The sequence below is a fragment of the Equus asinus genome, chromosome 25 (genome assembly GCF_041296235.1).
Source record: "Equus asinus isolate D_3611 breed Donkey chromosome 25, EquAss-T2T_v2, whole genome shotgun sequence".
In the NCBI taxonomy this organism is placed as follows: Eukaryota; Metazoa; Chordata; class Mammalia; order Perissodactyla; family Equidae; genus Equus; species Equus asinus.
This window is the reverse complement of record NC_091814.1, coordinates 23,637,177-23,663,362: the sequence shown is the minus strand read 5'-3', so window position 1 is coordinate 23,663,362 and position 26,186 is coordinate 23,637,177. Positions and strand designations below refer to the sequence as shown.

At 53.0% G+C, this 26,186-nt stretch overlaps 1 protein-coding gene across 13 annotated transcripts; it reads left to right on the top strand.

The window, feature by feature from the left end:
• The first annotated feature begins 1,839 nt into the window (after positions 1-1,839).
• NECTIN4 (nectin cell adhesion molecule 4) lies at positions 1,840-26,046 on the top strand. Of its 13 annotated transcripts, none has more exons than XM_014835522.3 (10): positions 1,840-1,983; positions 8,884-9,029; positions 17,607-17,966; positions 20,102-20,392; positions 21,372-21,492; positions 22,458-22,606; positions 22,835-22,991; positions 23,401-23,476; positions 23,865-23,939; positions 24,285-26,046. In XM_014835522.3, exons 2-10 carry the CDS (start codon positions 8,954-8,956, stop codon positions 24,507-24,509), a joined length of 1,530 nt encoding a protein of 509 aa, XP_014691008.1. In that variant the 5' UTR covers positions 1,840-1,983; positions 8,884-8,953; the 3' UTR covers positions 24,510-26,046. The 13 variants fall into 13 exon arrangements, with proteins under 13 accessions (XP_014691008.1, XP_070354198.1, XP_070354203.1 ...); XM_070498097.1 differs by having other exon boundaries at positions 1,845-1,983; positions 22,832-22,991; XM_070498102.1 differs by lacking the exon at positions 1,840-1,983 and having other exon boundaries at positions 8,678-9,029; positions 23,865-24,006.
• Positions 26,047-26,186: the final 140 nt, after the last annotated feature.

Below are 26,186 nucleotides of genomic sequence, written 5' to 3'. Positions count from 1 at the left end.
GGAGAACTTTCCACTGCTGAGTCCTAGGAAGAGTAATTCCTTATTTCGTCTGCCTTATAGGCTCACACAACAAGGAAACTGAGATATTGTGGCACCTGGAACTCAGGATTAAAGGCAGGGAGTTTCGCCTGATAAGATCCAGGGCAGAAGCTGCCCAGCCTTAGAAGCTGGATAGGGGTGAAGTGGGGGAGGAGTGAGAAAAACAGACTCCTGCCCCTCCCTGATAGCTTCTTTTTATTCAAGCCTGGTCCCTGAGCTTCTTCTTAACTCTATCCCTGCAGGACCTAGTGAAGAATGAAGAGGCCCAGATCCAAGTTGACTAGTTTCAGCTATAGGAGGAAATGCAGACAGATTTCCACTCCCAGCACAACTGATGTGGGACAAAAACAAGACTTGTGTCCTCCAGGGCTGGGCTGTAAATGGCAGTGATGACTGCTACTTTTGCCTTTGGTTTCTACACATCGACTTGATCCCCATCATACCCAGAAATTGAGGCCATATAGAGAGGCCAGGGTTACGGTGCACATGGACATGTAATTCAGGGATCTGATAGCACAGCAGGGCTTTCTCACTCCTAATCCTAACTCTTGGTCCTCAGAGACAACAGCATGGGGGGGGGGCCAACCCCATGGCGGAGTGATTAAGTTCATGCACTGGCTTTGGCAGCCAGAGTTTTGCGGGTTAGGATGCTGGGTGCGGACATGCCACTGCTCATCAAGCAATGCTGAGGCAGCATCCCACATAGCACGACCAGAGGCGCTCACAACTAGAATATGCAACTATGCACTGGGGGGATTTGGGAAGAAGAAGAAGAAAAGAAGATTGGTAACAGATGTTAGTTCAGGTGCCCATTAAAAAAAAAAAAAGTATGGGGGGTATGGGCAGGAAGGCACAGTTAGAGAGGCTGGAAGATAACTAAGACCTGTTCCCTACCTGTACTTAATGCTGAGATCCAATAATAATTTTGAAAGTCTCTGCCAACTCAACTTTAGCTCTCCCTGAGTCTGACAAGGAAGATCCTCAGTTTTCCCAGATCATTGTAAAAAATCTCTGAAAAGTCACTAACTTCTAATGCCAAGCCAAGATTTTGGAGAAGGCAGAAAAGAATCCAGGAAAAAAAAAAAAGAAGAAGAAGAAAAGGAAGAGAAAAGAAAACAAGCTGATCTGCACTTGGATGACACATACTTTAGATGCCCCAGGACAGCATCTAAAGTGGTCTATCATGACCCTGTCAATGATACAAAAACTGGAAGGGCATTAAGATAAAGTGAAGGGTAGACCTGAGAGAGAATTGTGAGAGGTAAGGAGAAGGGCAGCCAGGGCTCCTCCTTTTCTGGATCTGCTTTCACCAGCTAATAATATCCAGGGACAACCTCTGTCTAGGAAGGGGCTGGGGGCAGATCATCCTGAAAGTCTCATAGTCCTGACATGATCCTATGAGTTTGGTCTCAGTTGGCCATTTCTGGCAAGCAAGGATCCCTACAGCCCAGCTTCCCAGACTCATGTCCAAATTTTTACCTCCTTGTCTCAAACTTTCACAAAACTCTTAGTCTATTTTCTCCTTCCCTAAACCCCATTTTCTGACCCTGGGACCATCCCTGGTTCTCAGCATTGGTCAGTACACACAGAAAGCCAATAAGTGGACCCTAGGGGTGTTAGTCACACTCTCAAGACTCCATCAGTTCCCTCTGCTTATATCTCCTAGGCTTTCCCACCCTTCAGGCCCTCTCTCTTGCCCTTCCTCTATTGTCCTCTGACCCTTCTACATTTTTCCCACAGCTCATTCTGGCCAGTTGACTTCCTGGCCCCATGCCTTCCTGATCCCAATTCTGGCTCTTTGCTCTCAGCTCAGCCAGAATAAGGACATGGACAAACAGAGGGACAGAGGAATGACCAGAGAAGGGCTGCAGGAGGCCATATCTTGAGTTCCTGTGACTGAGATGTGAGCTGGAAGGAGCTTGGGGTGAGGAGAGTGGGAATCAGGTGAGTTAGAGAATGATGGAGAGGTGGCGTTAGCGTGGGGAAGAACTTGAACTTTTGAGGGACTTGGCAATATTCAGTAGGAAAGTATCATTGGGCTGTTGCTGAGTGGTGGAAATTGAGGGCAGGAGAGGGAAGTACCTGAGTGACCCTAGCAGTGGGCAAGTAGGCATCCAGAAATTTCTCTAGGTCTTCCTGTCTCTGTTTCAGATTTTGTCTCTTTGAATTACTTCTCTTCAGTAACTGTGTGTCTGTGTCTGTGTATGTCCTTCCTCCTCTCTCTCTCTGTGTCTTTCTTTTTCTGGGTTTCCACTTGTCTCATTGTGCCTTGAGATCTGTCTCTCATCATTTCTGCTCTTGTGTTTCTCTCTCTGGGTCTGCCCTTTTCTCTGTCTCTTTCTGTACTGCTGAACAGAGCCAACTGTCTGACTTTCCTGAAAGGAGATTTGGAAATTTCCAGGAGTGACCAGGCTTCTCCCCTTTGGCTGTATTCTAAACTGTAAAACCAGTTTGGGGTCCCTGGGCACAGTCATAGAGTATTGATTACTGATGAGCGCCTGAGTGAGTGTCAACATATGGGGGCCTTTTCAGGGAGTGGAATTTCCCCACAGAAGACCTTAGAGCATGGAGGCCTGGGCTCAGGGAGGGAAGCAGGCTGGCAAGGGGAGATTAGACTGCAGTCTTTGTTCCACTACCCTTTCCTTATAGCTCATGGACCAGTGCTTCCTAATCTTGCTAATTATCACAGGCAAGGGACTCTTGCTCTGTTTCTTGATCCCTAGCTCTTCTTTTACGCCACTTCTAGAATTGAAAGAGAAATTGAAGTTCAAAAAGATTTCAAGGTGAGGCTGGAGGAAGGTTACGAGGGGTTTCTGCAAGGAAGGTATGACGTACATCTTGGGGGGTGTGGTAGAAGATGCTCAGAAGGGAGTCAGGGGCATGCTCTATGTGGCTTCCACCCTGCCTCTCCCACAGTCTGGGGCTTCCCTCCTCCATCCTCATCTCAAAGGCTCCCAACCTCACTGTCTCTGGGACTGAAAACTGATGCAGAACAGGGTCCAAGTTTCCAGGTGTAGTGAAAGCAAGGCCAAGAACTAGTCCTGCTGCCGTGGGGCCTCTGGGGTGTCTTAAAATTGGAAGACCTAGCCCCTCCTTTCCAAGACCAGGCAGAGATAGAGCCTGGGGCACCTGAGACAAGGGCTCCTCTGCAGCTGCACCACATCCTGGCCTCTGACCAGGGCAACCACACCTGAGCGCTGACGGGTGCTGAGCACTGACAATGGAGACAGGTGGAGCTGCAGGTCTGATGTGACTTTGGGTCCCGGTGGGGAGAGAAAGGAGGGAATTAGGGTTTACAAAAGGGTTTACAGAAGTGAATACTTTGGGCCATACAGAAGGAGGATTATACTAACAAACTTCAAAAGAAAATCTGCCCTCAAATTAGGAATCCCCATGGGGCTGGCCCAGTGGTGCAATGGTTAAGTTCACATGTTCCTCTTCGGCAGCCCGGGGTTTGCTGGTTTGGATCCCGGGTGCGGACATGGCACTGCTTGTCAAGCCATGCTGTGGTAGCGTCCCTCATATACAGTGGAGGAAGATGGGCACGGATGTTAGCTCAGGGCCAATCTTCCTCAGCAAAAAGAGGAGGCTTGGCAGCAGATGTTAGCTCAGAGCTAATCTTCCTCAAAAAAATAAAAATAAAAAAATTTAGGAATCCCCAGTTCCTACCAGTTCTCCTAATTCCCACCTCCCCCTTGTGTCCTCTCAGCACATGCCCTCTCCTCGAATGTCTTCCCTCAGGGACCGTTCAACACTTGCCCTCTCCTCTCAGGGTCTTCCCTACTCTCTTCCCTATGCTCCCACCTCTTCTAGGCTTCTCACAGCCCCTGTGTCTCATGGTATTTTCTTTGATCTGCAGCCCCATTTTCTGCTCTGCCACTGTCCTGCCACCCCCAGTGCCCAGTCCAAGGGTGATACTAGGTTGTAGGGCCCCAGGAGGCTTTCCCCTGGGGAAGCGGAGTTGGGTGGTAGCAAGAGCTCAGGCTGATGGCCAGGAAGGAGTAGTCTTTGGTTCAGAGAGGAACCACACCCTCAGCATCCCAGCTGAGAAGCTAAAGAGGCCAGGTGTTACCTGAGGATGCCCCTGGTGGTGCAGGGTGCCCCCGGCCCTGGGGGCTGCCTCGATGTTCCCCAACAGGTGGGTTCCCTGGGAGAAACCTGGCCCTTTCTGTGGTCAGGATGGAGATGGGAGAATGCAGGGGAGCACAGCTTGGGGTCCTTACTAGAATCCATTCTCTTACCAAATTCTCAGGACTCCACCTAACCTTTGCTCCTACCTCCTCTTTGCTGCTGCATCTTCTGCTGCTGTTGTCACCACCTGGAAGACTGATTTCCATGATGGCTTTTACTCTTGTCCTAGACCAGCCAGGACCTATTTCTAGACCCTCCTAAAACTGCTAGCCTATCCAGGACACTGGGTCAAAGGATAAAGGCATCTGCCTCTTAACGCATGCCCTAGTCCCTGATTTCATGGCTGTGTATTTACAGAAGCTTGGTGAGTTCATGGGGTGAGAATAAGAGGGAGGGAGCTCTGCACCCAATGGCCTACTGAGAATCAGGGCCCAAATGTGCCTTATGTTCAGCTGCTTCCTCCCCGGGGTGGTTCACTCCAGCTTGGACTCTTTAGGAACAAGCTCGGGGGACTCCAAGGGATGTTATTAGGCAACCAGGAGGTGTGGTTGTCATTAAAGGATGGGGCTGGGTACTGGGGATCAGTGGGCCTCTGGATAGGCAGATAGGAACAGCACAGCAGAGGAAAGTTTAGACGGCATCTCTTGGAAAACAGGATGCCTCCATCCTAATACTGGGCACAGTGAAGCTCCAGCTGGAGGGGAGCAAGGTGTTTTTCAGTGCAGCAAACCCTGCTGGAGCCCCTGTTTTCTTTATGGGGCTCCCTCCCCACCTCTCCATGGGTGAGGATCATGCTAGAGAGGAGCAGGAATGACCTTGAAGCTTCTACTTGAAATAGCCTTGGTCCTAGGGATGGAATCAAGTCCCATATCAGTAATCTTCCACCACCACGTCAAACAGCCTCCCAACACCTTTTCTTTACAAACTACAGAAACCAAGGCAACGAGCAGATCAGGAATAGCTTAATATCACACAGAGAAACAAAGCTGTGTAGAAATGAATTTCAGGCATTTTGTCCACACCCTTGCTTCCAACTAGTTCCACTCTGATTTATTATCCACTCTCATCTCTCCCAAAGCCTGAGGGTCTCCCCCCACCCTCTGACTCCTCTCTGACCTGAGATCTCACTGCAAACAAACAGGATGTTACTCACTAAAGAGCTCTCTCATCTACTCCTTCCCCGATCCCATCCTCCTGACACACCCCCTCCAGCCCTTCACACCACTCCCCCCTTCCCCCCTCACTCAGTCTGACCCTCACTCTCACTCTTCTTCTCCTCCACACCACCCCACCCATCCTTGTCCCTCCCTGACTCACCTCCAAGTCCCATTGACACAAACAAAAATTTCAGCACAACCCACTCCAACCGGTTTGGCTTAGGTGTGCAGCCTGCCATGGGGACAGACACAGGCTACACACAGATGCTTGGACACATGGAGGTAATGAACATCTGCAGTTATGCACAGAGACAGTCCTGAGTATGGGCATGGCATGTGTATACATACAGAGACACATAGGGAGTGTGTGATGGTGGCATACAGACTGTTATAATTGTTTATGTTTGTCTCTCCTAATTGAGGGCTCCTTGAGGGCAGGGACCATGCATTTCTGTCCCCTCCCTGGAAGCTGGTACAAAATGGTGCTCACTAAATGTCTGTTGAATGAACTAAGGCATGCAGGCATGCACACAGTGATGTTGCTCAAATATACATACTAAAGATGCCACCTTGGCTCGAATTGTTCCCATTCTTAGGGCCCAGAATTTGGATGGGAAGAGGGTAGGTAGTGAGGAATGAGGGGAATGGGGGTTCAATGAAGAAGAAAGTCTTCCCCAACCAAGTACTTTCTTCCAGCCCCAGCCCTGGAATCTGCCTTCCACAGGACTCATCCTAAAAGCAGGGGGGAAAGGCCTAAGTACAAGGGCATATTCCCCAAGAGCACAGCCCTTGTGAGACATATAAGACTGAGGGCACGATGGGACAGAGGGACTTGGAGATAGATATTGTTAGATGAGAAGGAGAAAGATTCCTACTTCAAGCAAAGGCCTGAAGTGGGCTGCCTGGCTCAGGTGCTCCCTCTCAGGTCCAATGGTGCGCGTGGCCATCAAGGCCACCTCTGGTGTTTATGAGCACCTGAACATACCCATGAAAAAATGTTGGGTAAATCATAAAAAAGTCCTGACTTTAGCATCCCCTGGAAAGTCCTGCCTCCCTCAGTGCTCCATATGCCTGGAGCTGGGGGTGAGTGAGTGAGTGTCCCAACTAGGGGCTCACAGACTTCCTGACTGGTAGTGCTGTGGAGAGGTAGGGGTATATTGTGAATGGGATAGCCAAAGAAGACTTAGGGACTAACTGCTTTCCCACCCCCATGCCTCAGTTTCTCCTGTGGTCTCCTGGACGGGGAGGGGTGAATCCGTGGGAAGGAAAAGAGCTCCTCTGAAGCCATGCGATAGGATCCAAGGTGTGATAATTATAATTATAATACAGGATGCTCCCTCCCCATTCCCCCTGGCCCTACCCCACCCCTGCCACAGTGGATCTCAAAGAAGCATCGGGGTGGGGCTGCTCCCCTGGCACAGGTGGGGACCTGAGTCCTGAAGAGGAGAAGGGGTTTGCCATGATGGAGACTGAGAGAAATTGGGGAGTTTTGGCATCCAGCCTGGCCCTTGAGGCCACAACCCTGACCTATGGGAAATAGCCTGCAAAGAAGAGGTCACAACCATGGTAATGGCTGGGGGTTGGGATCTAGAGCCAGAGCTGGAGTCATGGTCCAGAGGCAGAGTTAAAGTCTGGATCACAAACCAGGTTCAGGAGAGTCAGGATTTCTGCTTCACTGACCCTCCCTGTCCACCTTTTCCATACTGACATCCATTCATTCACAAATTCCTGTCTTCAACAAAAATGTAGTCAGTCCCCGTTAGGTTCCATGGATTGTCCTAGCATGGATGACTGAGACGAGATCATAAAACAAGCCCAACTTTCAGGAAGTTCACAGACTACAGCTCTCGTCCTGTCCCTCAATTTAACACATTTTCCGAATCCCTGGCACACGTCAGACTTCAATCAATGTTTCTTAAATCGAAGCTTACAATTTAGTTAAGGAGATAAGATGTGCACAAATTATGAGTACAGAAGCTATAATAAAGGGACTAGGAGAGGCTGAGGAAGAACAGAAGGGAGAAAGATTAATTTTGGGTGGGAGGCGCTGAGAAGGCTTCTTGGAAGTTGTGGCCTTTGAGGTCAGCTTTTAAAGATGAATAAGGTTTTGACAGGTAGAGTTGTGTGTGTGTGTGTGTGTGGAGAATATTCTACATGAAATGATTGCCCTTACTGCTCTTGATTCCTCCTTCCTGCCTCTTGCCAGACAAAAGGGTCCTGCTGCAAGATTTTAACCTATATTTTTTTTCTTCTCTTATGTCTATCTCTATATTTACCATTCTTTTAGGCCCCAGCCTGTCGGTTGTCTTGCCTCTCCCCTTCGCTCAGTTTTCAGGGAGTTCAGAGTCAGGCCCCTTCCTCTGGCTGTCCCAGAGAGGCCAGAAAGGTTTTGTGTAACTTGGTGGTTACATATTATGCATCCAAAATAGAAACACATGATCTTGCAAGTCTAAGTCTGCTTACAGGAATACAGGGACAGAGTATTTGAAATCAAGGTTGTTCCTGCAAAGTCCAGACATATGGTCTTGCTCCAGGACCATGGATAAATCAGTAAAATGACTGTGGAGGTGGTGGAAAGGAACCCCTTTCCACTCAAGTAGTGCTGATGCACGTTCGGGACTCCTGGTCAGGTAACGAGAAGGTGCTGACGCTGAGAGAGGGCCCTGCCAGGGAGGCCAGGAATCTATAGGGCTAATTCCTTGGTCAATCCCTTGGCTTCCTATGTATGGCTGGGGTCCAGGGGGTCACTTAAGCTCTTTCTCAGGGGTCTTTGAACTAGCCTCAAGGCTAGTTCCTCAAGGATAGAGGTGTCTGAGCAAACCGTGATACTACCTAAGTTGTGTGTCCTCCAGTAAGCCCCTTCCCCTCGCTGAGCCTGTTTTCTCATCCGAAGGATGAGGTATATGAGCCAGCACTGTTCTCACTTCTGGTCTTCTCTGACTCTATGGTTCCAAAGCTGAGCCATCCAGGAGATTGGGGAACAAGGCCTTGGAGGGGCAACAAGGCTGGCTGGGATGTGGGATGCTTGGGTTCTTTTCCACCCACAAAGGCCTTGCCCCTGTTCCTCCTGGCCTGGTGCCTCCCTCTTTGAACCACCCCGGGCCTTCTCTTACCCTGCACCCCCACCCCTCCCACCTTGCCTCTCCCTTCACAGCCCCTTCCTCACACTGCCAGGTAAAGCCTGGAGCTGACGATGAGATCCCACCCCCCCCCCCCCAGGTCCTTCCCTCCTTCCCTCCCTCCCTGGCGCCCATTAGCTAGCCCAGGCCGTGGGGGCGGTGGCTGCTGAGTCTCTGTGCCAGGCCCAGCCCCCGGAGACGCACCTGTTCTGACCTGCTGAGCAGGTTCCCAGGTTTCTGCCGTCGTTGTTGGCCACGGCGTGGGAAGCAGCTCTGGGGGAGCTCGGAGCTCCCAATCACAGTTTCTTGGGGGTAGCTACAGCTGAGTGGGCAGAACGGGGCCGGGTCCCCTAGTGGAGACCCCAGTGGGATAGACAGGTGCGTCGGTGCCTGAGGACTCTGTGACTTCCTGCCTTCTGGGTCGGTGCCCTATCCAGCTCTAGAGCCGGCTCCCAGGGAGAACTCGGTGGAACTTCAGAAACACTGGGCAGCTCTGCCTTTCGACCAATGCCCCTGTCCCTGGGAGCCGAGATGTGGGGGCCTGAGGCCTGGCTGCTGCTGCTGCTCCTGGCATCATTTACAGGTAGGACTGGCCTGAACAATCAGGCCCCTTACTTCTGAGCCCAAGCCGGCACAAACACACACACAAACACATACACACGCACACGCGCACGCGCACGCATACACATTCTCTTTCCTTTGAGTCTGGACTGAAGAACCAATCTCTCTCTCCCACTCCCAGCTGCCAGCAGTGCCCCAGAAGAGCCAGCATAGCTCTTCCCCTTCATGTCCCCTTCCAGCCCCAGGCCAGGTCACTATGTCTGGGGTCCATGACTACCTCTGCCAGAGCCTTGCCCTGGCTGGAGCTGCCTCTGGGGGACGAGAGATGGTGACCCAGTGCAGGTGGGCAGGGAGGTGGAACTGGTGGGGACCCTTTCATACCTGGAGGCTCCTTCACCTACTCCCTGGGCTCCAGAACTGCTGACTGGAGCTGAGGCTGACTCAGGGGCTGAGCTGGTTTCAGCAGTCATCAAGGTGTAGGAATCTTGGTGCCCAGAGAGTGGACACAGAATTTCTGTCTCCTTCTCCTCCCTCCATGACGCCTTGGAGTACCAGGACTGGAGCACCTGTTGAGGGACCATCAGGGAGCTGGAAGCCCCTCTCACTCTGGCCCCTCTCTTTGCTGGGCACACTATTAGATGCAAGAGTGGGAATGAGGTAGTTACTTAGGTGAGCGGGAGTCTAGGGTAGGGTACCTTCTAGGTAGGGTGTGGTTCCCTTTTGTTTACCACCTGTCCCTCCATTTTCTCAACTAAATGCCTTATATTACGCCTATCTAATGTATAAATAGCAGATATAAATAATAGGAATTTATCATCTGCACAGTTGGGGAGAGAATATGTATGTGTGTGTCTGTGTGTGTATAAGGGTGTGTGCGCACAATGAGACCACAGTGGGATTCCATAGGCTGTTTCCAGAGTAATAGGTGGGAAATCTTTCTCCTTGGAAAGACAGAGCCCTATCTGGACAGGACAGTTTGATTCCAGTCCCAGGAGCAATAGCAAGGGAGCCTCAGTTGTCCAGCGGGGCCCAGAAGTGACTTCCCCCAACCTCATCCCCAGCTGAAGCTGTCAGGAGGAGAGCAAGGCCCAGGTGTGTGCATGAGTGGGGGCTGCTCTCGCTCTGATCTTATAATGGAAGGGTCGTTGGCCCAGCCTCCAATCACAGGACAGTAAGCTCTAACCCTTGCCATCCCCCTGTCCTCCCCACCCTCATCTTAGTTCCCATCTTCCAGACAACCCTTCTTGCTTGCTCAGGCCAAGAGGGTGGAGCCTGGTTGCTGGGCCAGGGAACTCTGCAGTCACTTTCCTGTAGGATCTACCCACACCTAAAGAATGGAGCCATGATGTCTCAGGACTTGGAAGGGATCAAAGAGATCACCGCTCCAACTCCCTCATTTTACAGATGGGAAAACTGAGAGAAATAGATAGTGAGATCTCAAGATTACTCAGTGTTAGAAACACAACCGGGTTAGTGTCTTGATTTTCCAACTCCTAGTTCGTTAAAGGATAGTACATCTGAGTGTACACTGGGTACAGCCAAGGCACTAGAGGCTGGAGACGCAGTGATGAACAGGACATGGTCCCTGCCTTCTTTTTCCATAACACAAAGCTATTCTTTCTAAGGGAAGCCCAGGGAAGGAGAGAGGAGACCCCTTCCAATTAGGGCATACCCCGAAATTGCCCAATGCCCAATGGACAGGTGCTGTGGCAAGGGAGGCAGCCTGGCTTCAGGTTTGCCCTGGGAACTTGTGCCCAGTGAGCCACCTTGCTGCTGCCACTGCTGCTATAACCTGCACAGTTCTGGAGGGTGTTCTGAGGGCTGGAAGTCAGCCCCAGGTTCTCAGCCCGAGGATAAGATGGGCCCACCTCCACTGCCACCCCCATTCTGGTTCCTCTGTGTGTAGACATCTCCTCAATGGCCCCCAGGAAGCTGGAGTGTTTCTTGTCTCTGAAAATATCTTGGACTGGAAAGTCAGGAGTCTAGAGTTCTGGCCACATTTCTGCTATTAATTTGCTAGGTGACCTTGGACAACTAAGAGACTAGACTTCAGTAGACCAAGAAGTAGGGCCAGGTGATGTCTTTGAGCCTTCCTGCTCTGAAATTCTATGGCTGTGTGACTGTCCATCCCTTGACTGAAGGGGGGTGCTAGGTGCTGGAAGAAGTAGTCTGGGTGTGGTGATAGAAGGGGGAAAGGTCCTGGCCCCATCTCTAAGTGGGTTAGCTTTCCTTCTGTCCCTGCCCTACTGCGAATTAGTGCCCCCCCCAACCCCCCTACTCCTGGGCCATTAGAGCTCTGAGCCCGAGGGCCCTGCCCCACCCCTGACAGGGAGAGGAGCCCAGGCTTGGGAGGCGCCTTGACACCACAGCTCTTTGTCTGTCTTTAATGGGATGAGTTTCCGGGTGAGGTCCCCTCCCTTCTGCCTCCCCCATCTCCTGCCCTGGGGCTGATGGGCCCAAATCTACAGATACCCCTCCAATAGAATCCTAGTTCCTAGCTCTTTGTCTGGGCCCAGCTGGGCCCTGCAGGAGAGTAGGGTGAGGGGTTCTCTGAATTTTGAGGTCTGTCCTCTGAGAGTTAGGATCAGCTTTCCTGCAAGGTTAGTTTCCTAGAAAGGGAGGGGCCCCATCCCTGCTTTTCTACTTCTATTTACAGAGGGGGACAGGCTCTTTCCTGTAGGACCTACCCAAACCCAGGGAAGCCAGAAAGTGAGGCTACTTCCCCCTCCAAGGTGGGGAGACCTAGGGAATCCCAGGGAAGCCCTGTGGCCCTAGTGACCCTGGTCCCACCCCAGTGTTTCAAGGGGCTGGGCTAAGGGGACCCCAGCCACAGCAACTGCATTGAGGAGCTCACAGCAGGGTCCACGGCCCCGGCCTCTAGACCACAGTCTCAGGATCCTGGGGTCCTCCAGGCAAAGTGAAGGGGGCCAGCCACCAGGCCGAGCAAGCCTGGTGAGGAAGGAATGCCTGGGCTTTCTGGCCTCCAAAACTTGCCCTTGTGCTGACGGAAGTCTAGGCAGAGAGAAGCAATGGGAGTGGGGTGGGGAGCTGAGTCAGGAGGGAAGGGAGTAGAGAAGCCTAGGGGCTGGATCTGGAACAGAATCTACAATGCAAAGGTCAAGTTCAGAGCTGGGGGCCAGCCACCAAGCCTCCAGAAAGAGGGCAGTGAAGGAGGTGGTTGGGATCACTCCACTGGGACTGAGAGCCCCTGGCCTCAGGAGCTTTTCCCATACTTTTCTGGCTACCCTCCTCCGCTCTTGCCTTTAAAACTTGTGTGTCCTGAGAGCTGGGTTGAGGCTGTGATTTGGGGTGGGGCTGATCTGGCCACACTTGACGGGGGTTAGCTGGTAGGATTTGGGGTGGGGGTGGAGGCTAGGATCTCAGGAGTTTGGGAGAAGCAGAATTCTGGGTCTCCCACCCACTGTGTGGCTGTTGTGGTGACTCAGCAGGGCTCAGACTCTGGCTCCGGGGGGGTTTAGGGGACTTATCTGTGCTGGGAGCTGTGTCTGGGCCAGAGCCGGGGCTGCCTTAAGGCCTGTCCTCCCCCATTGTTCTCATCTCTCTTTGTGATTGGTGTGGCCCCCCCACCCCAGACGCTAATCTGTGGGTGGGCGCTTTGCCCGGGTTGGGAAGCTCTCACTAAGCTGGGGGGCTTAGGACAATGGGGGATAAGTGAGGGAGGTGGATGAAGGCAGAGGGAGAATCTCCTAGTTTTCAAAGTTCCTTGGCAGTCCAAGGCCAAGGTTATGGGGGGAAGGGTAGAAGGAAAAGGGCTTGCTGGGTTGTTTATGTCACTTGTCTTGAATGGGGGGCTTCAGGGCTCCCCTCCCAGGTCCTTTCTTGTCCCAGACTCACCCACATATTCCAGCTCTCTCTGGCAGAGGCTGCTGCTGTGGGGTGAGGGGAGGTAAGAGTTAACAAAGGAGAATGAGACCCTAGACAGGACCCCTCCCCCTAGCCCCAGGCAGGATCCCCCCCCTTCCCACCAAACCCACACCAGACAACCCTTACCCCAGGCCTGGAGCTAGAGCTGGTTTTTCTGGTGGTGGCTGACAGAGATTCCCAGGGAAAGGCCTCCTTGGGGGGCCAGAGGTGCTGGGGGGCCCAGGGGAGTGGCTGAGGGAGTGAGAAGGGTGGGAGTCCTTCTAGTAGGAACCTGAGGAGCAAGGGTAGAGAGAGTTTTTGTTTTGTTCTGTTGGGGAGCCCTTGATGGCAATTTCCCATCACCTGGAGGAACAGTGACCTCATCTTTGGGTCCCTCCACCTGAGATGAATCTGCCCTCAAGTCTCAGGGTGAGGTGGGGAGGGGTGCCTGGGCGATACTCCAGGTGCAGAAGCAAAGGCGCAGAGCCACACACCACTGACCAAGGGTGCCTGGGACAGACAGACATGCGGAAGCCAAGAGAAACCGACATCAAAATATTTACTATGTGTGCAGAGTTCCGCAGGACAGGAATGCATGCCATGTGTACAGATGTGTGAGATGCACATGGAATGGGGTGTGCACACATGTTCACACACACCATTCCACAGCTCTTCTCTCCGGACACAGACAAGGACACATACTCTCCTGAAGAAAAGGCATAAACACAGATATGTGCCAAACATCCCCAAGTTCATGCAAGAAGACAGCCTCACATGCACGTGAACCAGCACTGAGTCAGGCCTAGCCCAAAGATACACATTCAGAAACAAAAGAATCACATCTACTCCTTTCCTTTTCCTCACAGACCCAGCTCTAGGACCCCTTAATGTACTCCTATATGCACCAGCAGGGGATGCTGACAGAAAAAGGCCCCTGATAAAGAAAAGCCTCCTTCCCCAGACATGCGTTATCTGCAGCTGCCAGCCTCAGTTTCCCCTCCTGATCAGAGGCCAGGCGTCCCATAGATAGGAAAGCTGAGACCCAGGCACAATGTGGGGAGCAGCCCAAGCCAGGAATGGAGGGCCTGTCTGGGAGCGGGCGGGGTACACAGAAGGCAGGGCCCCAAAGAGGCCCGTGGGGGCCTGGCCAGGGGTGGGGGAGGCCGAGGGCAGGGATCCCGTCCGGCCAGTTGGGCCTGTTCTCTCCCTTGCGCAAGGTGGTGGCTGGTGGCGGCTGTGGCTAGGCCTGCCGCTGTGCAGCAGCTGCTGAATCACCAAGGCTCCTGACCAGCGTCCTGGTGCTCCCGGGAGGAGGGTGGGGAGGGTCAGAGGCAGGAGTGCCCAGCCAGCAGAGTCCACCAGCCTCAGCAAACAATTTGCAGCAGGAGGGTCTGCGGCCTTGGCCTGGCCTGGCCACTACATGCCCGCAGGGTGACCTCACCAGGCAAGGCAGTGTGTCTCCTTTGCTTTTGGTGACATCACCATGCTGACGCCAGGCGGGCACTGGGTGGGGGAGAGAAGGAGGAGGCAGTCCTGGCCTGCCCTGGTCTGGGCTTCTGGGTCCATTTAGCTGAAGACAGGGATTCTAGAGCCTGAGTTCACTTTCACTTTTCCTTGTCTTGCAGCCTCTGTGTGTGTGTGTGTGTGTGTGTGTGTGTTCGAACTGGAGAAGGGTGTTGCCCCAAGCTGAGATGCTCCCATGATTAAATAGTGGATTTAGGACACTAGGGGCTGTGCGGGAGCTCCAGAAGGGACTTTCCTGTTTTACTGGGTTCCTCATCCTGCAAAGCTTGGGCTTGTTGCTTGGTTGTGGGGATCTGGGACTCACAGGTAGGGCCATGAAGGATTGGGACTCAGGCATGCGCTCGGTGGTCAATGCCTATTGTGCCCTAAGAAGGTATTTTTTTGGGGAAATATGGGCAATTAGTGGTAGGGACAGGGCAGATGGTTGGCAACTGTAGGGATGGGGATGGAAAATATGCCATCTGACATTGTCCCAGAAATAGTCTTTAGAAAGGTTTGAGTGTCCCAGTGGAGCAGGGCTTAGGATCTCTGTGGCCTGCACAGACACCGGCATTGGAAGCAGAGGATGTGCTGGGAAACCTCTATCTCAAGCCCACCTCCAGCCCTTCTTGGCAACCCTGCTCCCTCTGGGGCCGGGAGGAGGTGCCTGGGAGGGGTGAGGTGGTTAGCTGGACTCCCAGGCTGGGCTGGGTGGGACCAACACCAGCCTCGGCAGGTCAGGGCCCTGGTATCTGGCCCTGCAAGTCTGTCCCGTCCTGATCAGGCCCTCCCAGCTCCCAACAGCATCCTCCCTCCCTCTGCCCCTGCTAGCAGGGCCACAGGACCCTCTTCCTCTGCCTCATGCCCTGCCTCGCTGGAACCCTCTGGTCCACTCTGGCAGGGCTTCACTTTCTCCCTCCATGCCTGCCCTGCTCCATCCCCTTCTTTCTCCCTATGTCCAGTCTGGAGGTGCACCCTTTGGCAGTGAACTCAGCTAGCCAGCATATCCTGCCTCCACCCCAAGGTTGCCATGCCGACCCATTCCTGCCCAGCGCAACCAGAGACTTCTCATTCTTCCTCGTTCCACCCTTTCCTTCTTCTGCCCATCTCTCATTCATTCAGTAAGTCAGTCAATAAATATTAATTGAGCACCAGTGGTGTGCCAGGAATGCAGACCACATGCCACTGAGCACTAAATCAGAAACCATGTTTCCACATGCCATATGAGACCCAGTTTCTACTCTTGAAGAGCTCGGGCTAGTGGGAGAGGCAGACAAGAAAACAGCGAATATAATCTTTGGGAGCAAGTACTATGATGGGGTAAAAGCAGGGTGCTGGGGGAAACAGAGGAAGGGCACATAACCCTGCCTGAGGTGGGGCAGGGAGGAGGGAGGACTCCAGGAGGAAGTGATGTCTAAGCGGAATCTTAAAGGATGAGTAGGAGTTATCCAGACAGTGATGAGTAGGAGCTCCCAGACACAGGGCGGAGGGCGTTCCAGGCAAGGGCACAGTGTGAGCAAGGTGAGGGACAGCAGGTGTGCGAAGTGCTGTCCAGAGGCAGGGGCTGTGAACTTTTGGGAGTTGCTGGATACACATTCCAAGGCAAGGAGCTCTTGTATCCCAGAGAGCCTACCCCTAGTCCCCAGCCCCTAGCCCTACAGTTCACATGGTTTATTCCACAACTCCAAATTTATTTCTTCCCAACCATGAGTTTCCCCAGGCTCTGCCTCCCTCATTATGAGCTGTCTTTGAGTCTTTCCTCTCCTTATCTCTCTTTCTGGTCTGTGGTCAAATCCTAACAAGTTTCTCCCAGGAAGTGTCCCCTCCTTCGCGCCCTGGTGGCACCACACAGGGCAGCAGCTGCAGGTCCCTGGTGAGTCTCCTGTCTTCAGTCTTCCTACTTTCTAGTCGGAGGGCACATCACCACTGGCCTCACACTTTACTGACTCGCCATTTCCCCTGGACCAACTCTGATTTCCTTTGCCTAGTGAGGAAGGTCCTGGGTGATTTAGTCCCAACCCTGTCCACTCCTGCTCAACACATACTCCCTGCCTTAGTTGTGTCCTCTCCTCTCTGCTTCCTAAGCCAGCCAGCCTCTCCATCCTCTTGGGATTTGCCCACGTTGGTCCCTCACCTGGCATCCCTTTCCAGGTCTCTCCTCCTCCTGATCCTACCCAATTCGTGCATGAGGCCCTCCCATATGACTCGGGTCCACAGTGACTGTCCCATCCCACATCTGGCCTGCAACACACCACTGAGCACTAAATCAGAAACCATCACACACGTTTCCATATCTGTCTCCATGTGTATCTCTTCTTCCTGAACAGATCTCAGGTTCCATGAGGGCAGGAAATGGATCCTTCTTTGCAGATAAAGTTACATGATAGATACCCCTGAGTGCTTCATACTGTTCCTCGTCAATGCAGAAAAAAACGCTAGCCTTTTGTCGCTGGTCCCCATCTCTGGTCCTCTGATTCTGGCTCACTGTCCTGACCCTGTTGCTGTGGGTCTGCCCTGACCTCATCTCTCTGGGCCTCTGACCTGGGGCCTTTCTGTCTTTAGTGACTTGCTCATTCCTGCCTCTGAGCCTTGATTCGTGCCATTCCTCCCACATAGAATACCTTCTTCTCTCTGGGAATCCAGGTCTCTCATCTTCAAGCCATGAAAAGAATGTTTTGAAGGGCCTACTGGGATGGACCTTTCCCACACTACGTGCCACATCCTAGACACCAACTGTTCTCGACCCTTGCCTTGGCTCCTGGCCACACTTCCTGAAAGCATTCACTTTTACCCTCTTGGTAGGTTGAGCCTTCTGTGAAAGTTTGTCGGTGCCTTCTCCTGTCTGTGCGCATAAAATCCACTTTCCTGAGAAGACTGTGAGCTCCCTGAGGGCAGAGGCTGGGCCTCTCCTCCTGTTATAGCTGCCCATCTTGCAATTGCTCAGGATACAATCCTGGGCTGGGAGAGGGTGTGACTCTTCCATGTATCTTCTGTGTGGCCTTAGGAAAGTGACTTCCTCTCTTTGGGTCTCAGTTTCCTCATCTGTTAAATGGCAATGATAACGTCCACCTCTTGGGAATGCTTTGTGGATCTAATGAGGTAATGGGCTGAACGCGCTTTGCAAGCATAAAATGTCCAGGAGTTCCGCCTGCCTTTGCTATCATTATCATTATGAATAAATGTTCCCCTGGCTCTGGCCCTAATCCTGGTTGCTTCTGTCTGCCCCCTGCAGGGAGGTGCCTGGCAGGCGAGCTGGAGACATCGGACCTGGTGACCGTGGTGCTGGGCCAGGATGCAAAGCTGCCCTGCTTCTACCGAGGGGACCCCGACGAGCAGGTGGGGCAGGTGGCATGGGCTCGGGTGGATGCGGGCGAGGGCGCCCGGGAGCTGGCGCTACTGCACTCCAAGTACGGGCTGCACGTGAGCTCGGCCTACGAGGGCCGCGTGGAACAGCCGCCACCCCCACGGAACCCCCTGGACGGCTCCGTGCTCCTTCGCAACGCTGTGCAGGCCGATGAGGGCGAGTACGAGTGCCGCGTCAGCACCTTCCCTGCTGGCAGCTTCCAGGCTCGGCTGCGGCTCCGCGTGCTGGGTAAGTGGGGTCGGCTGCGCACGGTGCGGGGGACAGGGTACTGGGTGTGTGCGGAGGCACCAGGACCTCAGGCCCTGGGATGTCAGAGGGCAGAAGCTGGAGGCAGGAGCATGCGGACACGGGGACTGCAGAGATGGGTGGGGCAGAGGCAGAACCGGAACAGGAGGTGTGGTCCTGTAGGGATGAGGGAGCCTCATCAGCCCATCCTCCCACCCTATCCAGAAATTCTCTCCAAGTGACCCCAACAGCTGATACAACTTGGTCAGCCTTGGGAAGAATCCATTTATTAGGAAGTTCTTCCTTCCGTTGACCTGAAATCTCCCTCTTGCTTACTTTTGCCCTCTGGAGCAATAGGGAACAGCCAAGAGAGAATGAGCCTGTGCCCTATTGCTCCATATGCTTCCTGAGCCAGCCAGCCTCTCCACTTCCACCCTGGCCTGTGCCCACCTTGGTCATCACCTGGAATGCCTTTCTGGATCTTTTCCTCTCCTGATCCTACCCAACTCGTGCATAAGGCCCTCCTACATGACTCCAGTCTACAGTGACTGTCCCACAACAGTCTTTCAAAGAGCTGAGGACCTTTGTCAGGCCCCACCCAAATCTCTTCTCTGAGCGGAACTACTGGTTTTCTGCAGCAGATCTGCCAAAGACGCTCATTCGGAGCCTCCCTCGCCATCCCAGGCTCCATGGTCTTAAAATGCGGGGCCTTGATGTGGACACGCAGGTCCAGCCATGCTCAGTGTAGCTGTGCCTGACCAGTGGGGCTAATGCCTTCTTTGATCCGCACCTTCAGTGAATGTGGTTAGAGACCACAGTCATTTTTTAAACCACCACTTTGCATTGTGGGCACCCGTGGTCAATGGCTGCCCTCAATCTATGGTCAAGTTAAGTCTTTTCCATTCTGTACTGGGGCTGTTAATGCTATAAAGATAATAATAAAGACCTTTGTAGTTTCCCTTTATCCACATGGAAGTCAGTAACACCAGCCTTGGAGTAGAAAAACCTGAGGGTGAATCTAGTCGCTGATGACCCAAGACGAATCGTCTAACCTCCCTGAGCTTCAGTTTCCCTAGCTGTAGAACAGGGATAATAATATGCACCTCACTGGTTTGTTGACAGGATTAAATGAGATAACGTTTTAAAGTGCTTAGCATAATACTTGGCACATAGTAAGTGCTTAATAAATGGTGGCTATTATCATTATATACATATCTGTTTTTTTAATTACCATTGTATAGTAATTACATATACTATATAATAAATATATAGTAAAAAAAATATATATATACAGCTTATATAGATATCTGGTTAGTTTTTTAATTAAAAAAATTCATTATATTTATTAAAAAATGACCCATGCTGGGGCCAGACTGGTGGCGTAGTGGTTAAGTTTGTGCGTTCCACTTTAGCGGCCGAGAGTTCGCAGGTTTGGATCCTGGGCACAGACACATCAAGCCACACTGTGGTGGCATCCCACATAAAATAGAGGAAGACTGGCAGAGATGTTAGCTCAGCAACAATCTTCCTCAAGCAAAAAGAGGAGGACTGGCAACAGATGTTAGCTCAGGGCCAATCTTCGTCACACACATACACAAAATAAAATAAATAAAATAAGGAATTCATGTATTAATAAAGGAGACAAGTTGTTTTTAAAAAATGACCCATGCTCATTGTAAATAATTCAAACAATGGGGGCCAGCCTGGTGGCACAGCGATTAAGTGCACACGTTCTGCTTCAGCAGCCTGGGGTTCGCCAGTTTGGATCCCGGGTGTGGACATGGCACTGCTTGGCAAGCCATGCTGTGGTAGGTGTCCCACACATAAAGTAGAGGAAGATGGGCACGGATGTTAGCTCAGGGCCAGTCTTCCTCAGCAAAAAAGAGGAGGATTGGCGGCAGATGTTAGCTCACGGCCAATTTTCCTCAAAAAAAAAAAAAAAAAGAATTAGAACAATGGAGAAAGGTATAAAGTCAGCTGAAATTCTATTCTCCCACTCATCTGGTATCTTTGTTGGTGAAATAAGAGAAGAAAAAGGGGCCTGAAATTTTGCACTTGTGCAAGACTGAACTGGGACAGGGTGGGGCCTCCTGACAGGGGTTGTGCAGACTGTGACCCCTGCCTCCCCCGATCTGCAGTGCCTCCCCTGCCCTCACTGAATCCTGGTCCAGCACTAGAAGAGGGCCAGGGCCTGACACTGGCAGCCTCCTGCACAGCAGAAGGCAGCCCGGCCCCCAACGTGACCTGGGACACAGAGGTCAAGGGCACAACATCCAGCCGCTCCTTTACACATTCCCGCTCAGCTGCTGTGACTTCAGAGTTCCATCTGGTACCAAGCCGCAGCATGAATGGGCAGCCACTTACCTGCGTGGTGTCTCACCCTGGCCTGCTCCAGGACCAAAGGATCACCCACATCCTCCAAGTGGCCTGTGAGTACTTGGATCTTGGGTAGGGAGCCCGCATGGGCTCTGAGAGGATTGGTGAGATGCCAAGAGACCCTGAGCTACACCAGCTGGCCAGCCCGGGTGCTGGAGGCCACCTTGTATGGCTGAAAGAGCACTAGTCCAAAGGTAGAAGACTGGGAGCTCATCCCAGATGACCTTGGCAAATCACTTAGACCTCTCTGACCTTCAGTGTCCTCCTCTTTACAGTGGAGATTGTCCTGCTTCACAGGGTTGTTGGGAGAATCAAATATAAACATGGAATTCAAAGCGCTTTGTAAAATATACGGTTTAGGATTTGGAGACAGATAAACTTGAGACAAGACCTACTGCTATTTACCAGCTGTTATTCAACTCATTAGGCTTCATTTTCTTCATCAGCAGAATGAGGATAATTATACCAACTTTCCAGGGTTCTGATGGGAATTAGAAACCGTGAATGCAAAGCATCTTGCACAGTGCTTAGTGCATAGAAGGTGCTCAGTAAACAGTAGATACTGTTTTCCTAGCGTTAGACTTTTGAACCTCTGGGGAAATAGGACTGTTTTCTACTCATGCTAACCCAGCATTTGGCGCAAAGTAGGTCCTCAACAAATCATAAAGAAGCGAATGAAATAGTAGGACTCTTAAGCTTTTGAAGAATCTGGGAGCATTTACTGTGCACCTGCTCTGTGACTAGCACTAAGCTAGGAACACAAGGGATTCAGAAAAAGTGTCACACATCGCTATGCCGAGGGACTGATAGGCTCATTGCACAGGTGAACCATTAAGGGCTCTCTGAATTTAGAGAGGGGAGGGAACCATCAGCCAGGTGGGGCCGGGCCAAGTTTGGCAGCAGATGAGTAGGATGGAGATGGGCAGGGGGAGGTTACTCCAGGCAGGGTGGGGCATGGGGCGGGGGCCCTTTGAGGAACAGCATGATCAAAGGCATCATTTCCATTCTTTCTCCTCCCACCTTCCATTCCAGTCCTGGCTGAGGCCTCTGTGAGGGGCCTTGAGGACCAAAAGCTGTGGCAGGTTGGCAGGGAAGGAGCTATGCTCAAGTGCCTGAGTGAAGGGCAGCCTCCACCCTCATACAACTGGACACGGTAAGGGCCCGGGCCTGGGGGAGGGCCTACCTTGGGAGCAGCGTCCTCCCCCCTTGGGCCAGCATGGACTCATTATGGGCTGGGACAATATATTCTGAACCCCACATAAATTGGGGCACCTGTTCAGACCAATACAAGAATATGCCTGGTCACCACATATTATTCTTGGCTTGTACCAGAGTCTAGGACACATAGTCATTGGTAGGGAATAAGCTAATAAGTCCGTGGCTTTTTTTCCTCTAATTTTTAAATTATGAAATATCATACAGTATTTAAATAATATTTTATATATTTGTGCAAGTGCCTAAAGTGCACAAGACAAAAGGTTACAGCTGACTATAACTGCTGTTAAACCAACACTCCTTATAAACACCGCAGTGTTGCCAGCACCTCAGAAGCACCCACCCACCTCCACCAGTTCCCTCAAGGAGTCCTTGGCCTTTTTCCAGGGTCTGAGATGTCCAGGGAATCAGGGAGGGGTAAGGTGCACATGTGTGTGAGCCCATGACAGGCATGTTTTCACATGTGAGCAGATGAGCCACGCATGTGGCCTGTGCCTGGGGCTCTGTGCGTGTGCCCTGCCGCAACATCAGAGTTGTCAGGGCAGGCAGTCACGTTTTCCAAGTACATCTGAGCCAGATAGGAATGGAGTGTCCTGTTGTGTGGACTTTATACCACGTGTACCTGGTACCCAGTGCCGGATGACGTGATGCCTGTGGGAGCATGTGGGATGGCACACGTGTGGATCTTCCTTGGGTGTGTGTGGGGGGTGTCCGGGTCAAGCTGGGCGGTAGGGAGAAGGGGCCCCTGCCTAGACCTGCCTAGTGGAGGGAGGGGCACCGTGGGAACAGTCAGTGGCTCCGGGTGACGTCATGGGGAAGGCGGTGGAGAGCTGCCTGGGCACGTTGGGTGGTGGCAGCCTCAGTCCGCCCCAGCCGGCACCCATCAGCTTCCCTGTCCTCCAGGCTGGACGGGCCTCTGCCCAGTGGGGTACGAGTGAAAGGGGACACTCTGGGCTTTCCCCCACTGACGCCTGAGCACAGTGGCGTCTACGTCTGCCACGTCAGCAATGAGCTCTCTTCAAGGGATTCTCAGGTCACTGTGAATGTTCTTGGTAAGCACTGGGGCAGGGGCAGGGACCTGGTGGGAGCAACAGGAAGCAAGACAGAGAGAGCGAATTGGGAGAGTGTTTATGGGGGGTGGGTACTGCGTGTATTTTGCAGAGGGTCAGGGTGAGGGGATGGTTTTGGATGTGTCTGTGAGGACACTGTGGGGGGCTGTGGGGTCTAGGGGTGGGTCAGGGATCTGGGCATCCACCTCAGACATTGGCCTGTCTCAGCAGACCCTCAGGATGCCCCAGGGAAGCAGGTGGACCTGGTGTCAGCCTCCGTGGTGGTGGTGGGAGTGATTGCTGCGCTCCTGTTCTGCCTTCTGGTAGTGGTGGTGGTGCTCATGTCCCGATACCATCGGCGCAAGGCCCAGCAGATGACCCAGAAATAGTGAGTACTGGCCGCTCCTGGGCAGGTAGAGCTAAGCTGGGAACAGAGGAGGTGGGCCAGGACCCAGGAGCAAGAAAACACTGGGTGGCCGGACATCTGGGAGCTTATGGATCAGAGGTGGGCAGAGTCTTTCGGGAGGTGAGAAGGAGCTTGGGGCTTGAACCGCAGCTGAAGGAGGGGGACCATACTGCTTGAGTGAAGGTCAGATCCACGTGCCCGGGTATCACCAAGTACACATACTCGGCACACACACACTCTGGAGCCACACCGCCACCTGCAGCCACTCACTCGCACTGCAGGGACAGCACCCACACCCTCCAGTCCCATCTCACGTAGACTGGGCCAGGCTGGGTTCACCTTGGGAGGCCACTACTACCCTCAGCTCCTGACAAGGGGGTGTCTCTCCCAGCGAGGAGGAGCTGACCTTGACCAGGGAGAACTCCATCAGGAGGCTGCATTCTCATCACGCGGACCCCAGGAATCAGGTGTGTGCCAAGGTTGGGTGCATTCATGGGGCCAGGGCCCCTCTGCAGAGCAGGAGCACACACTCCACCAGTCTGGCCGCTGACTCATAGCTAGGGCTGGGCTGGGGGCAGAGTTGGGGGGGGCATAGATGCTTTGGGTCTACTGGACTCCTCTGGTAGGCCCCTTTCAGCACTGGCCTGGGGGCTGCTCTGGGAAGCCCCTATCAGCACTGATTTCAGGGTGGGGTGGGAGTGGGGGAATGAACATGTTTATATCAAGGAAAGAGTGGACCTGTCGGGTTGGGGGAAAGGTGATTAGGGAGGAGGCTGGTGGAGGACAGGGGTGAAGAGGCTGAGGGGAGGAGGCGGAGCCCTGTTCTGACTCCTCCCCCATGTCCGGGCCCTGCAGCCGGAGGAGAGTGTAGGGCTGAGAGCCGAGGGCCACCCTGATAGTCTCAAGGACAACAGTAGCTGCTCTGTGATGGTGAGGCCCCCGGCCCCACCGGTGTCCCCACCACTCTCCTCAGGCCCCTCTCCTGATCCCAGATGTGGTGCGTCAGCAGCCCCTTCACCAGTCCCTCTCGCCTCAGCCCTGGCTCACACTGACTGCCCAGCCCCGCGCCTCTGCTATGCCTTTGTCCCCATCTCCCCTTCCCCAGGCCTAACACTCCTTCCTTCCCCCCATCTCTGAGCCCCTATGCCTCTGAGACAACCCTAACCCCTGCTGTGCCTGACCTCTGACCCCACCATCCCCCAACCAGCGGCCCCACCCCCCATGTCTGGCTGCCCTGCCTTTGTTTCTGACTTGCCCTCTGTCCTTGGTTTCCAGAGTGAAGAGCCAGAGGGCCGCAGTTACTCCACGCTGACCACAGTGAGGGAGATTGAAACACAGACTGAACTGCTGTCTCCAGGCTCTGGGCGGGCAGAGGAGGAGGAAGATCGGGATGAAGGCATCAAACAGGCCATGAACCATTTTGTTCAGGAGAATGGGACCCTGCGGGCCAAGCCCACGGGCAATGGCATCTACATCAACGGGCGGGGGCACCTGGTCTGACCCAGGCCTGCCTCCTTCCCCTGAGCCTGACTCCTTCTGCTGACATGGGGGATTTCAGCTCACCTTGGGGGCCTCCCTAAACACCCCATTTCTTGGGGAAGATGCTCCCTACCCCACCGACTGCTCAACCTTTTCCTCCAACCCTTCTGTTCGATGACGGGAGGGCTCCACTGGTTGAGTCCCTCCCACCGTGTGTCCAGGTCACTGTGTGTACATTTGTGAGTGTTCACTGAAAAGTGTGTGCGTGGAGGGCTGACTGTGCCCGTGGTGTGCATCATGTTGTCGTGTAAGAGTCCAAGTAAACCTTGGTGTGTGAGCCACAGGATTCCAGAGGCTGCGTGGGAAACGCTGTGGGGTTTGGTTTGTGTGTTGTGTGGCTGCGTGACCTTTACCTGTAAACGCAGGTGTTTTCCTCAGACCCCAGAGCAGTATTAATGATGCAGAGGTTGGAGGCGAGAGGTAGAGACTGGGGGCCAGATCCAGGTGTGCGGGCATAGCTGGAGCTGGAGTCTGGCCTCCTGAGTTGGGGAGCTGGGCTCCTACCACTTGGGAGCTGTTGGGGCAAGCATGAAGCAGGCCCCTCAGGGGTCGGCTAGAGGCTTGAACTGTTACAGAAGAAGCCCTCTGCCCTCTGGTGGCCTCTGGGCCTGCTGCATGTATATATTTTCTGTAAATAAACCTTCCCAGGGGAGCTTCTTTAAGGAATACTGCTCCAAACTCTTTAATAAGAGAAAAGACTTTTTAACAAACTTTTGGTTTATCTGGATGTCTGTTGTTACCAGGATTGCTTAAAATGAGACTAGACTATACAGGAATTCAGCAAAGCTAGATCTTGCTCCACCCCACTCCAGGGAGTGAATTCTTGTGTTTCTGAAAGGTGCTCCTTTGAAGGCATCTTAATCTAGGCAGCCTCTTGGGAGGGATCCTGAGGCTGGTGGAGTCTGAATTAGAGGCCCGAGCCCTGGGTTAGTGGCTACTGGAGGACAGGGTCGGGTCCTTGGCCCTCATGGCTCTTTAGCTCTTCCCCTAGCCTCATCTCTTTTCTTACTTGTATCCACAGTTGTTTGTGGTCCCTTGGGGGGTTGCTGGGACTTGGTGACAAGGGCTCCTGGTTCAGTTGTTGGGGAGGGGAGAGAGGGTGGTGATTATAGATCAAGGGAGGGTGGGAGTTGGGGCAAGGTGAAAGAGCTGTGGGGGGCAAGAATGTCTCCTTTCCCCCAGGGGGCTCGGGGTCACTAACTCGGGCTCTTCTGGCAGTTTCTCTGGGTGGGGACTGGGGTTGGATAAGGTCCATTTTTGCCAGGCCACCCAAATGCACTCAGCCTGAATATCTAGATTTAGCCCCCAAACCCTGTGTGGCCTGAAATCTGCTGGATTTCTGGACCAAAGGAGAGACTCCCATCTCCCACTCCCCAGCCAGCCCAGGACTTTGGATGTGGTACCCGAAGATCTGGGATCCCAGTATGTACATTTTGTGTAAATATGTGCATATTTGTACATAAAATATTCTGTTTTTAAATAAACAGATAAAACCTGTTCTGTCTGGTTCCTGTCTTGCCTCCTGAACTGTGTAAGCCCCAAGCTCCTATACTCTCTGTCTCAGCATCTTCCTCCCTGTGGTCCCAGGTAGGGGAGGAGTTAGGATGCCTGCAGCTGGGAGAGCGATGGGGAAGAAAT